At 40.5% G+C, this 13,516-nt stretch overlaps 1 protein-coding gene across 1 annotated transcript; it reads right to left on the bottom strand.

Annotated features, from left to right (window-relative positions):
• Positions 1-5,612: 5,612 nt before the first annotated feature.
• On the bottom strand, positions 5,613-6,074 carry LOC130983668 (uncharacterized). Its single transcript, XM_057907550.1, has one exon. It carries the CDS (start codon positions 6,072-6,074, stop codon positions 5,613-5,615), a length of 462 nt encoding a protein of 153 aa, XP_057763533.1.
• Between the last annotated feature and the right edge of the window lie 7,442 nt (positions 6,075-13,516).

Here is a 13,516-nt window from a genome sequence, read left to right as displayed (position 1 = left end):
CGATGGAGATGTTACTTCTGATTGGTTGTGTCATAGAGGGTAAGGAGGTTTATTTTCCCCGATTGATCTGACAGAGCATGTGGCGAGCACATATCCGTGGCCTACTCCGGTTTCCTACACTGGTCACCAGCATAGCCGCATTAGCCGAGGTTCCTTGGCTGGATGATGATATGACACCACCACCCCCAAATGACGATGACAAGGAGGTTACTATTCCTTGGGGGTGACTGGGTACACGAGAAGCCCCCGGCTAAACGCCATTCTCGGGCTAGGGCAGCTAGACCTTCACCCGCCACAGTAGCAGCCCCATCCTCTTCTACAGCCCCTTCTTCAGCTGCAGCCCATGTACCACCACCAGCACCTGAGCCGACATACCTACTGGTTCAGCGTCTGTTTTGGTTTATGGAGTGCAGTAAGCGCCAGCTTATGCATCGCCTAGATCGGATTGATCAGGTGTTTATCTCTCAGGGTATTGAGCTACCTCCGCTCTCAGACTCTCTAGTCCCCGATGAGCAGGATCATCAGGAGGAGGATGTTAAGGAGCCAGCTCAGCAGGATGCATCACCAGAGACACATGTCACTACAGAGCCCACAGAGATGCAGTAGCTAGTGCCACAGCCTCAGCCAGAGCCAGAGCCTACCGGTGTACCTACCCCTGATCCTCAGGATTAGCATCGAGGACGATGCTTATTCTTAAGTGTGGGGAGGTTGCCGGTGGCACGACCGGTGAACAGTTTGGCATATTTCCTAGTTATATTACCTAGCTATCTTATTTTGTGCACTTTTGTATATATTTGTCATTTTGGATATTTCAGATACTTTTGCCTTAGTAGTTGCATACCCTGCTATTTTGGATATTAGACGTTTGGGATGCTAGATCTCATACTTTTAGTTGGGTTTTTCTTTATATAATTTTGCATATTTTTCTTTTAGTTTGTGGTTGTGATTAGAAACTATTTTGGAATTGTTAAAACCTAGTTAGCCCTTTTTGCATAAGAAAATTGTTTTGATTGAAAAAGGAAAGGGTAAACTAGGGAATTTTTAGAATTTCTCAATCACAACAATGCTTAGTCAAATATTGAGATTTTCCAAAGAATTTAACTATAGGGCACCAACCCAATTGATTGGAAAAACTTTTTTCAGAACTTGCTTGAATCATATATATCTTGTGGATCATGTTTTTGAGCCAAGAACATAAGCTTGTGAGAATTGAGCCTATTGATGTGGTTACATTTTATAACTATTTATTTCCCTTCTTGTGTGCAATTATTTTCTTTCTATGATTGTGATCCTAGCTTTGCTTGATTCTATATGTCCATTTATTCCTTGTATTCATGCATTTATATGATTGAGGCCATTATTTCATTAGCTCACTTAACCAAATAGCCTACCTTTTATCATCCATTGTAACCAATTTTGAGTCTATGCTTAACCCAATTATTCTTCATTTTAGCACATTACAAGCCCTAAAGTGGAAAATAATAATAGTCCATTGTTTGGATCTTTGATTGGCTTAGGCTAGTGAGAGTGCTTATTTTCAAGTTTAGTGAGGATTGGGAACATTGGTTGGGATAAAAAGGTGTGTTTTGTATTCTTGTATTTGAGAATTGGGTGTATGCTCATGTATTGATTAAGTGTAAGACCTTATGCATTGATATTCTTGAAAGAAAAGAAAGAAAAATGATGAGAAAATCAAAAGAACAAAAGAAAGAAAAAAAATAAGTAGAAAAAGAAAGGATAAGAAAAGCAAAAAAAAAAAAAAGGGACAAAATGCCCCAAAGCAAAGCTCAACAAAAGATCAATGCATAAGTGTTGTGAAATGAAAAGAATATGCATGAGTATATAAAAAGTGAAAGATGGGTAGTTAAGTTAGAATTCAATTGTATAGGTCACTATATAGGCTAGGTGGGAAAGTTTAAGCTCATCAAAGGTCCAAATTCTAGTCCACTTATCCATATATGATCCTACCTTGACCCTACCCCATTACAACCTACGAAAGACCTCATGATAAATGTATGCATGCATGGATTAAGTGTTAATTGTTAGAAGAAGATCAAATCTTGGAAAAACATGACTAGAAGAGAATTGAGCGAGTTAACCCCCTAAACACTTGAGTGAAAAGAGTGGATACACATCCGGTGAGGGTTCCCAAGCATAATTACATGCTTTTCACCACTATCATCTATATTTATGCAAGTCTATGATTCTTTTGATAATCTAATACAATTGTGGTTTGGACTTGGTTCCTATTGATCTAGCTCTTGTTCTTACACATGTTTTCTTGGAAATTGATTTATTTTGACCAAACATTTTCGTTCACTTTAGGAAGTTACATTTAGGTAGATTGCATGTAGTTTAGTTGCATTTAATAAATGCCATACCCCTTAGTTCCTTCTTATTTTAGCATGAGGACATGCTAAAGTTTAAGTGTGGGGAGGTTGATAAACCCCATTTTTAGGGTTTATCTTGTGTTGAATTTAGAGTATTTTGATAACATTTTCTCACATTTAGCTAATGAATTAGCATGGTTTTGTTATCTCTCCCGTATTTGTGCTTGAATGTAAAAACATGCTTTTTAAGCCTTTACTTTGGTAATTTTAATTCATCCTTGATTCCATCGGATGCCTTGATGTGTTTGCTAGTAATCTCAGGTTAAAATAGGCTAGGCATGGATCAAAGGAACAAGGAAGGAAGCATGCAAGTAGAGAGAAGCACAAAAAGCCAAAGAACTGATCTCGTCCAAGGATGCACACGCGCACAAGGCGCTCGCACGCACATTGCAATACCGACCAGGGACGCGTACGCGTACTGTGCACGTCCGCGCCGAAGGCCGCATGTGATTTTTTAATGAAACTCGTGCCCAGCAAATTCTGGGAAGCTATGGGGCCCAGTGCAACCAACTTTGGCGCCAAAATGCATTAATAGGACCAAGGATTGAAAGGGAAGGCATCAATAGTTCATTCATACACATTAAGATTAGTTTTAGAGTTAGTTTCTAGAGAGAGAAGCTCTCACTTCTCTCTAGAATTAGGATTAGGTTTAGGGTAATCCCTCCTCTTAGATCTAGGATTAATTCATGCTTTAATTCATTTTTTCTTTATCAGTTCTTACTCTTCTCTTCTTCCTCTCTCTAGTTATGTACTTTAATTCTTGCAATTCTTTATTTTGTTGTGGATCTAATGTTGTTCTTTTGTTTTCTTTCAATAATGCAATTTGACGTAATTCATGATAATTGTGAGTTCCTTGATTGTTGTTGTTAATATTTTTGCATTCAATTGTAGGTAGAATTCATTCTTGTTATGATTTGCTATATTTCTCTTTTGTACCTTCCAAGTGTTTGATGAAATTCTTGGGAGAATGTTAGAATAGAATTTTATGTTCTTGGCTTGGGAAGATAACTTAGGAACTCTTGAGTTACTAATATCCAAGTGATTGATAGTTGATAACCATTGACTCTAGCCTTCATTAATTCAATTAGTGAACTAGGATTTATGGACTTGGATTGATATAACTCACTTGACTTTCCTTTGCTATTAGCTAGAGGATGACTTAGTGAGATTGATCTTTGCTACTATCATGATTGTGTTTAGTGATAATGATATAGGTCCTTGATCATCAAACCTTGCAAAGACCATTTTGTTAATAAAATTTCATTTCCATTTACTTTTCATTTGTCTCATCTAAAACCCCAAAATAAAGAAGTTCATAACCAATAACAAAAACACTACCCTGCAAGTCCTTTGAGAGACGACCCGAGGTTTAAATACTTCGGTTTATAGATTTTAGGGGTTTGTACTTGTGACAAACAAATTTTTGTATGAAAGGATTATAGATGGTTTAGAGGCTATACTTTACAACGAGATTTCATTAGTGAAATTCTAAACCGTCAAAAATTTAATCATCAAAATATAATAAGTATAGCTCTCTCCTTGGTCACCTCAAATGTGTTTGATGTAGGGATCAAAGATCTTCTCACAAAGTCTAACCACCCCCTAGCTTGGGGGCTCAAGTACCTTCTCCTCAGCTGGTTGGGTTTTCCATCTTTGTCATTGATCCACTGCACACATTTAGTGCACAGATTTCATTCAGGATTTCATCAAATCCTGGGTCTGGTTGCTTCATCATCTCCTTATAACTCCGAGTGGAGTTGATCCTTTTCACCATCAGCACCCTTTCTATGTTAGAGGGACTATAGTTAATGGACTTCCCCATCACAAAGCTAGTATACCCATAAGTTTGCCCTGGTTGTGGCACAGCATTGGCATAAAACTCCATTACCACTCATTCCACCACTTTCTTTGGTGGGTTGTAGAAGAGTGCACATCCCTTGTTGTTGATCTCAATGTTGATCTCAAGGTGCTCATTCTTTCCTAGTTGGAAGCTGACCTCTGGGATGATCTCCCTCTCACTCACCGAACCATAGAATTGGTTTTGGTTGAATACTGAGAGGAATTTGTACTCATTAAAGTTTGAGCTTAAGGAGCCTGAGGTTGGTTCTTTGGTCTTTCTTTTCTTTGAGGTTGAGGATCTTGGTGGTGCCATTGGGTGGAGAAAGAGAGGGTGTTTGAGGGTTCTAAGATATTAATGGAGTGTTGCAAAGAAACACAAGCAAAAAAAAGTTTTGTCCCAACACCAAACTTAGCACTTGATTGTCCAAATCAAGTAGAAAGATAGAGAGAAAGAAGAACGAGAAAAGAAAAAAAATAAAAGAAAGGTCTCTATGAGTTTGTTTTGTGTATGGAATGGGTTCTGAAGTGAGAGGGAATGGGAAGGGTAGGGGATTTATAGGAGTGAAGGGTGTGGTTCGAATGGTGGGAAAAGAAGGGAATTTAATGTTTTCCACTTGGGGAGTGGTGCCTAGCGTGGGAAGAGGTGCCAACCCTTATCCCAATATGCCATCTGAATATGTTGAGTTCCAAAGTGTACGTACACTTTGACTTCCTTGTTATCTATCAAGTGAGCCCCATTCAATCTCCTGAAAAAATCAGTAATGACAAAATGATCCTCCACATTCCTTTTCAATGCTAGTGAATGGAGTTGCAACTGATGGGACACCAAACTTAATTCATTTGCATCTCAATAAATTAGGTTCATCGTTGGGTTTTTAATGTGTTCATGGGGAAGAAGTAATTCCAATCCTTTCACATTCTTTGCTTCTAATCTCCCCTGAACACATTAAAATTCTCATGCAAGCCTCCACCAAAGTATTAAATGCTTCCAAATTGAGTGGTATTGGGCTTGTTGATTGATTATTGTATGGTGGTGGCCACACCAAACTTAATCTCTGGGCTTACTCCTTAAAAATTTAATTTATCCAAATGGTTGTAAGCCTAGATCAAGTTGGTGAGTGGCCACACTAAACTTAGCTTTTTAGCTAGTTCTTAGCGCAATCACTCATCATCATCAGTAAATGCTTTCATCCAGCTGCACTTCCAAAAGTAGGAGACAATTTAACTTATAAAGCTATCTTAAATATCAAAACTAAAATTAACTTCCTAGGCTAATATTCACAATCTACTTCTAATAAAGCAATAAATCAAAAGGATATAAAGTGTTGGGTTGCCTCCCAACCAACTCTTCTTTATCGTCACTAGCTTGACGTTTCTCCTTTTTCAGTTGAGGTGGTAGCTCACTCTCCTTTCATCCAGTGAGTCCCCCAGGTAATGCTTGAGTCTATAGCCATTTGTAGTGAATGTTCTCTGTGTTTTGTCCTCCATGAGCTCCACTTGACCATAGGGGTACACTTTGATGATGGTGAAGAGTCCAGACCATCTAGACTTAAGCTTCCCAGGGAAGAACCTAAGTCTAGAATTGTACAATAACACCTTTTGTCCTACAGTGAACTCCCTCCTTGCTATCTTTTGATCATGCCATCTTTTTGTGTTCTCTTTGTAGATCTTTGCATTCTCATATGCTTGGTTCATAAATTCTTCCAGCTCGTTGAGTTGCCTCAGCCTCTTTTTCCCAGCCGCTTGCTCATCAAAGTTTAGTAGTTTTAGAGCATAGAAGTCTCTATGCTCTAGTTCAACTGGCAAGTGGCAAGCCTTGCCAAATACCAGTTGGTATGGTGACATCCCAATGGGGGTCTTGAAGGCTATCCTGTAGGCCTATAAAGCATCGTCTAGCTTCTTAGACCAGTCCTTCCTTGAGCTTCCAACAGTTTTTTCAAGAATCCTATTTAGCTCCCTATTGGAAATCTCTGCTTGCCCGTTGGTCTGCGGATGATAAGGGGTTGCCACCTTGTGTTTGAATCCATATCTAAGAATGAGTGCTTCTAGTTGTTTATTGCAAAAATGTGTCCCTCCATCACTAATGAGTGCCCTAGGAACTCCAAACCTGCTGAAAATGTTCTTTCTTAAGAAGCTCATTATGACCTTGTTGTCATTTGTGGCGGTGGCAATAGCCTCCACCTACTTTGACACATAATCTACAGCCACAAGTATATAACTATTTGAGTGGGAGGATGGAAAAGGCCCCATGAAGTCAATACCCCATACATCGAATAGTTCTAGCTCCAGTATAAATTTCTGTGGCATCTCATTATTCCTGGGTAGATTGCCAGCCCATTGGCATTCATCACACCTTGACACCAAGTCCTTTGCATCCTTGAAAATGCTTGGCCAGTAGAATCCACATTGGAGTACCTTGGCTGCTGTTCTTTCTCCACTAAAGTGGCCTCCATATGCAGATCCATGACATTGCCAAAGCATCTCTTGTCCTTCTCCATGGGATATACTCCTCCTCAAGATCCCATCAGCACACTTTTTGAACAAATATGGCTCATCCTAGATATAGTATTTGGCATCTTTGATGAGCTTTCTCCTCGTGTGTTTGTTGATGTTGGTTGGTAATTCCCCAATGGCCTTCAAATTGGCTATGTCAGCAAACCAAGAGATCTCTTGTATCATCATCAGTTGTTCATCCGGGAAGCTTTCATTCACTGCAAGATGGTGTGCTCCTTCTTCTTCTTGTAGGATCCTTGAGAGGTGGTTAGCAACTTTGTTCTCTGCTCCACTCCTATCCTTAATTTCCATATCAAACTCTTGGAGTAGCAGGATCCATCTTATTAGCCTTGGCTTGGACTCTTGTTTGGTAAGCAAGTATTGAGTGCTGCATGATCAGGGAATACAATTACTTAAGAACCAATGAGATATGATCTAAATTTATCAAAAGCAAAGACAATGGCAAGTAATTCCTTCTCTGTAGTGGTGTAGTTCCTTTGATTCTCATTAAAGACCTTGCTGGCATAATAAATGACATGCACCAATTTATCCTTCCTCTGTCCTAAAATAGAACACACAGCAAAATTTGATGCATCACACATCAACTCAAAGGGTAAATCCCAACATGGTGGTGCTATGATAGGTGCAGAGGAAAGTTTGTTCTTAAGCTCCTCAAAGGCTGACATGCATTCATTATCAAAAACAAAAGGCACATTAGAGACAAATAGGTTGCTCAATGGCTTGGCAACCTTGGAGAAGTCTCTAATAAACCTCCTATAGAAACCAGCATGTCCCAAAAAGCTTCTAATTGCTTTGACATCGCAAGGTGGAGGTAGCTTTTCAATCACCTCTACCTTTGCCTTGTCCACTTCTATGCCCTTCTTTGAGATTTTATGACCAAGGACCACTCCTTCTGTAACCATGAAATGGCATTTTTTCCAATTTAAAACAAGGTTGGTCTCTTGGCATCTCTTTAGCACCAGGGCTAAGTGATGCAAGCAATCAGAATATGTGTTACCAAATACAGAAAAGTCATCCATAAACACCTAAATAAACCGCTCAATCATGTCTGAAAATATGGAGAGCATGCACCTTTAGAATGTTGCAGGTGCATTGCACAATCCAAAGGGCATCCTCCTGTAAGCAAAAATGCCATATGGACAAGTAAATGAAGTTTTCTCCTGATCCTTTGGGTCCACAACTATTTGGTTGTAACCCGAATAACCGTTAAGGAAGCAGTAGTATTCATGTCCCGCCAGCCTCTCAAGCATTTGGTCCATGAATGGTAGGGGAAAGTGGTCCTTCCTGGTAGCTTCATTCAGCTTCCTGTAGTTGATGCACATGCGCCAACCAGTCACTGTTCTTGTTGGTATCAGCTCATTCGTCTCATTTGTTACAATAGTGACTCCTCTTTTCTTTGGAACTACTTGTACCGGGCTTACACAAGGGCTGTCTAAGATGGGGTAGATCACCCCTGCTTGCCACAACTTCAACACTTCCTAACTGGACTACCTCATTCATGGTTGGATTCAACCTTCTTTGTTGTTGCCTTGAGGGCTTAGCACTCTCCTCAAGTAGAATCTTGTGCATACACCTTGAGAGGCTGATCCCTTTTAAGTTTGTGAGTGTCCAGCCTATAGCATCCTTGTGTTATTTCAGCACTTGAATGAGCTCCTCTTCTTGCTCCTTACTCAAGCTTGAGTTGATGATCACTGAGTAGGTGCTGTTGTCACCTAGATAGGCATATTTCAAGCTTGGAGGTAGGGTTTTTAGCTCTAATTTTTGTGCCTCTTCTCCATTGTTGTCCTTGTGGTTTGTCATTATTGAACTTTCCATGGTTCCTTGTGGTGGTTCTTCACATGGTGCTTGTTGCTCCAATTCCATAATTCTTTTCTATTGCTCTTCTTCCAAGACTCCTTGAACTATTTCTTCTATGGTGTCCACCATCATGCATTCTCCTATTGCTTCCTTGGGATAGCTTATTGCCTTGAATACATTGAAGACCATCTTTTCCTCATGTAATCTCAAGACTAATTCTCTTTTTTGCACATCAATGATGGCTCCAGCAGTAGCTAGGAATGGTCTTCCTAGGATAATTGAAGTGTTTACCTCTTCTTCCATATCCTGTACAACAAAGTCAGCTGGGAAGATGAATTCTCCCACCTTCACCAATAAATCTTCCACCACTCCATGTGGAAACTTGAATGTCCTGTCAGCTAGTTTGAGTGCCATTCTTGTTGGTTTGGCTTCCTCAATTCTCATCCTTCTCATCATGTTCAAGGACATTAGATTGATGCTAGCCCCTAAGTCACATAAAGCCTTTTCAATAGTGATATCCCCTATGATGCAGGGGATTTGGAAACTCTATGGGTCCTTCATTTTCTGGGGGAGTTTCTTTTGTATGATGGCACTACACTCTTCAGTTAGGATTACAGTCTCCTTTTCTCCATAGTTTCTTTTTCTTGTCATGAGCTCCTTCAGGAACTTTGCGTAGAGGGGCATTTGCTCTAGTGCTTCAGCAAAAGGTATGTTGATTTGGAGCATTTTCAAGATTTTAAAAAATTTGAAAAACTGGCTGTCCTTCCCATCATTCGTTAGCCTTTGTGGGTATGGTGCCTTTGGCACATAAGGCTTCAAGATTGGCTTTGGTGAAGATGGGCTAGGGACCTATTATTTCTTCCTGTTTTTAGGCTTTTCTACAGCTTCTTCTTCGTTGTTCTCCTGGTTTGGGATGGCTTCTTCTACCACTTTTCCACTTCTAAATGTGATGGCCTTGCACTCCCCTCTTGGGTTGGCCATGGTGTCACTTGAAAATGTGTGTGTAGGCATTGGAATTTGCTTGGATAAGAACCTCACTTATGCTTCCAGCTTTGAGATTGCTGCACCTTGGATCTTTAAATTCGACCTGTATTCTTCTTGGTTGGCATCTATCTTCTTTTCAGCTTGTGCTTGCCTTTCCAAGAGGGTGGAAATGGCCCCTGTGAGCTGTGATGATAGCTGTGCTATTGTGGCCTCTACTATCTCAAAGTTACCTTTGATTTCACATGGTTGTAAGGTTGGGGTTAGTGTGTCTTAATGGTGGTGTGTTTGCTGGTTGGAAGAATACGATGTGTGAGGTGGATTGTGGTAAGGTCTGTTGTTATTTGACAGATGGTTGGGGTTGTGATTCTGGTATTGATTGGCTTGGTATGGTTTATTGTGATCTTGGTTGTGATTTTGTTGGTTCCCCCACCCAAAATTCGGGTGGTTCTTCCATCCTGGGTTATATGTCTTGGAGTTAGGGTCATATACTTGTCGAGAGGGGTTATGCACATAGTTTGCTTGCTCACATTCAATTTTTGGTTCATTTTCTTCTTGGGGTGGTGCTTGAGCTTGGACAACTACAACTTGATTCTTTTCCATTTTCTTAGTTAAGGTTGCCAATTGTGCTACAATTGCCTTGTTTTGTGCCAACAAGGCATCCATATAATTGAGTTCTAGCACCCCCTTCTTTTGGCCTCTTTCTGAAGCATAGAAGTAGTCATTCTCAGTTACAGTTTCAATGACATCTATGACTTCCTCAATGGTTTTCTTCTTGTTGAGTGAACCCCGTAAAGAGTTGTCCACAGCCTTCTTCAATTCATAGGTTAATCTTTCATAGAAAACGTGGAGCTGCACCCACTCATTAAACATATCTGGTGAGCATATTCTTGTTAGATATTTGAACCTCTCCCAAGCCTCATAGAGTGTTTCACCATCTAGCTGTCTGAAGGTTTGGACCTCAGCTCTTAGCCTGTTGATCCTTTGTGGAGGGTAAAATCTTGCTAGAAATTTGTTCACAACATCCTCCCATGTGGTTAGGCTCTCCTTGGGGAATGATTCTAACCACTTTGTTGCCTTATCTCTAAGCGAGAAAGGGAACAGAAGTAGTTTGTAGGTGTCAGGGTGTACACCATTGGACTTTACAGTATCGCATATCCTCAAGAATGTGTTGAGATGTTGAATTGGATCTTCTTGAGCACCTCCTCCATATGAGCAGTTATTCTGAACTAGTGTGATGAGTTGAGGTTTCAACTGAAAATTGTTGGCATGGATTGTTGGCTTGAGGATTCTGTTGCCACAGTTTCTTGGATTTGGCTTGATATAAGAGCCTAAGACTCTCCTCTCTTGCCCACCTTGAGTGATGCAATTAATCAAATAGTTAGACGAGTGAAAGTATAAACAATGAATAGCTAAAGAAATCTCAGAAAGACAAAAAAAAGAAAAACAGAAATTAGAAGGGAATTTAAAGGGTACACTAGGAAATGAATAAGAAAACAATTAAAGGAAAAAAAATAGCTTAATCTAGCTCTCCAATCATTTTAATCATTGTACAATATAAACCAATCTCCGACAACGGCGTCATAAAACTTGATGAATTTTGAATTCATTCCCCCCAATAATATTGATGAATCCGCTCTTGGCAAGTGCACCAAAATTATCATCAAGTATTAACCCACAGTGGAGTGGGATCGTATCCACAGAGATTGGTAGACTTGTGCAATTTTAATCAATTGGTGAATTAGTCAAGCTCAATAGTATAAGTTGTAAGTGCAGAATTATAAATGACAAAGGAATAAAAGAAAGCAATAAAATGCAGAAATGGAAATAATAGGAATGTAAAGGGGAATGGGATTTTGCAGAATGTAAGTAAGGCTATAAAAGAATAGGAGAGATAAGAATGGAGGAATTCATTGAGATCAAGAGATATTGTCTCTTTGGATTAAATCCAGCTCATATCCTCTTCAATCATGCAACTCATTGACCTATTGGAAATCATGATTGATTAAGCCCCAATCCCTTGGTGACTCAATCTCTCAGATCTTGATCAATAGCCAATTCCTTGGTCTAATTGCTCATGAAGAGAGATATGCTTGGTCCTTGATTATACCACACATCATCATAGGTCCAAGTAGAGGGAGGATTATATGTCACCATATCCAAACACCAAAACCCAGATTCTACTCAAGTGTGAGAAGGGATTTCTAGCATGGTTTCATGTTTCCTTTTCCAAGGTTCCCATGAAACCCATTTTGCATTCAATCTCTTTTCCAAGTTAATTGAACACTAAGCATAAAAATCGAAATTCCTTCTAGAAAATCAAAGAGAAGATGAAGAGAAGAAGAAATTCACTATCATTAATCCATCAAGTACAATAGAGTTCCCTCTCTCAATGAGAGGGAATTTAGCTACTCATAGCTCAAAGAGAAAGTACACAAGATAGAAGAGATGAAGTGTGGAAAGTAAAAGTGAAATCCCCAAAACTAAACTCTGTGACTTGCTAACCCTTTTTCAATACTTCCAAGGGTATTTATACTACTCCTAGATCTAGAAAATAAAGGAAAATTACAAAAGTGAAGAAAATTACAATTTAGAGGGAAAAGAAACTCAATAAACATGATCTTCCAGCTGGCGTGTGACTGGCGTTTCTCTGGCGTGTCAAGCTCCTTCTATTTCTGATTTGGCGTGCCACGTCTCTTCATTCAAGTGGCAAGCCATCCTCTGTTTAACCCCTGGCGTGCCACGCCTTCGAGCCAAAGTGGCACGCCCAGGACATTTTAAATGGCCATGTAACCTGGCGTGCCACGCCTTCGACACCAAGTGGCACGCACAAGGTCATCTTCCTTATCTGCATGCTTTTGGAAATTTATTCCAGCGTGGCACGCCCAGGGTCTGGCATGCCACGCCCTTCTTAAAGCTTCACACTCTTGATGGCATGCCATGCCTCGTCATCTAAGTGGCACGCCTGAGTTCATTGGCTCCTCTTCTTCTTATCTGGAAAATACTACCAGCGTGCCATGCCATGAGACTGGCATGTCACGCCCTTCATTTGCTCCATCATCTTGCTGGCGCGCCACGCCTGATCTCCCAAGTGGCACACCTGAGTTCACTGGCCCTTTAATTCCTCCTCTGGAAAACATTACCAGCGTGCCACGTCGTGAGATTGGCGTGTCACGCCCTTCATTTGCCATGGTCCCAGAGGTTGGCGTGCCACGTCTGGATGTTCAAGTGGCACGCCAAATTGAGATGATTGAGCTGGCGTGCAATGCCTTCAATACCAAGTGGCACGCCTTAGTGGGACTTCTTGAGCTGGCGTGCCACACCTTCGATACCAAGTGGCATGCGCAGCTTTTGCATTGTCTCCTTGTTCACTGGCGTGCCACGCCTTGTTACTCAAGTGGCACGCCCATTCAATTGTGGGTCTCATAGGCTTGGCGTGCCACGCCTTGGTCCTAAGTGGCACACCCAAGTGAACTCTGGGGCTGGCATGCCACGCCTTCAACACAAAGTGGCACGCCATAGTGATGGTTCTTCTAGTAACGAATTGACGTGCCACGCCCTGTTTCTGGTGTGCCACGCCTCTTTGATGGTCTTCTTTTTTGCTCTCTGGAATGTTGTACCAGCGTGCCACGCCAACACATTTTTGTGGCGTTTGTTCCAAGTGGCACGCCTGCTTCACAGCCCCACTTGTTTTGTTGTTTTCTTTCCCAGTTTTGATGTCTTCTCCATCTGAAATTCAGCACAAACTCATTTCAAAGCAATGTACTATGATATTCATCAATTAAGGCATGAATTGCAATGATCAAATGAGATTATCCCTCTTTTATGGTCCTTTTTCTGCAAGAAAAAGGGTAGATGATGTAAGTCATCACAGATCCACAACAAAGTATGAGAATTACAAGAAAACTAGATAAAGAACGAGTTGAGGAGCAAGAATTGATAGAGAAGAAGTAAATCAAAGCACGAATTAAACCTAGATCTAAGAAAGAATTAAA

This window comes from Arachis stenosperma, chromosome 1, assembly GCF_014773155.1.
Source record: "Arachis stenosperma cultivar V10309 chromosome 1, arast.V10309.gnm1.PFL2, whole genome shotgun sequence".
Lineage (NCBI taxonomy): Eukaryota > Viridiplantae > Streptophyta > Magnoliopsida > Fabales > Fabaceae > Arachis > Arachis stenosperma.
The sequence above is the reverse complement of the archived record's forward strand: the minus strand, read 5'-3'. Positions and strand labels throughout refer to the sequence as shown.

Excerpts from the sequence above, each read along its gene's own strand:
- LOC130983668 (XM_057907550.1), bottom strand. The coding sequence starts at position 6,074 with ATGTCACCATACCAACTGGTATTTGGCAAGGCTTGCCACTTGCCAGTT.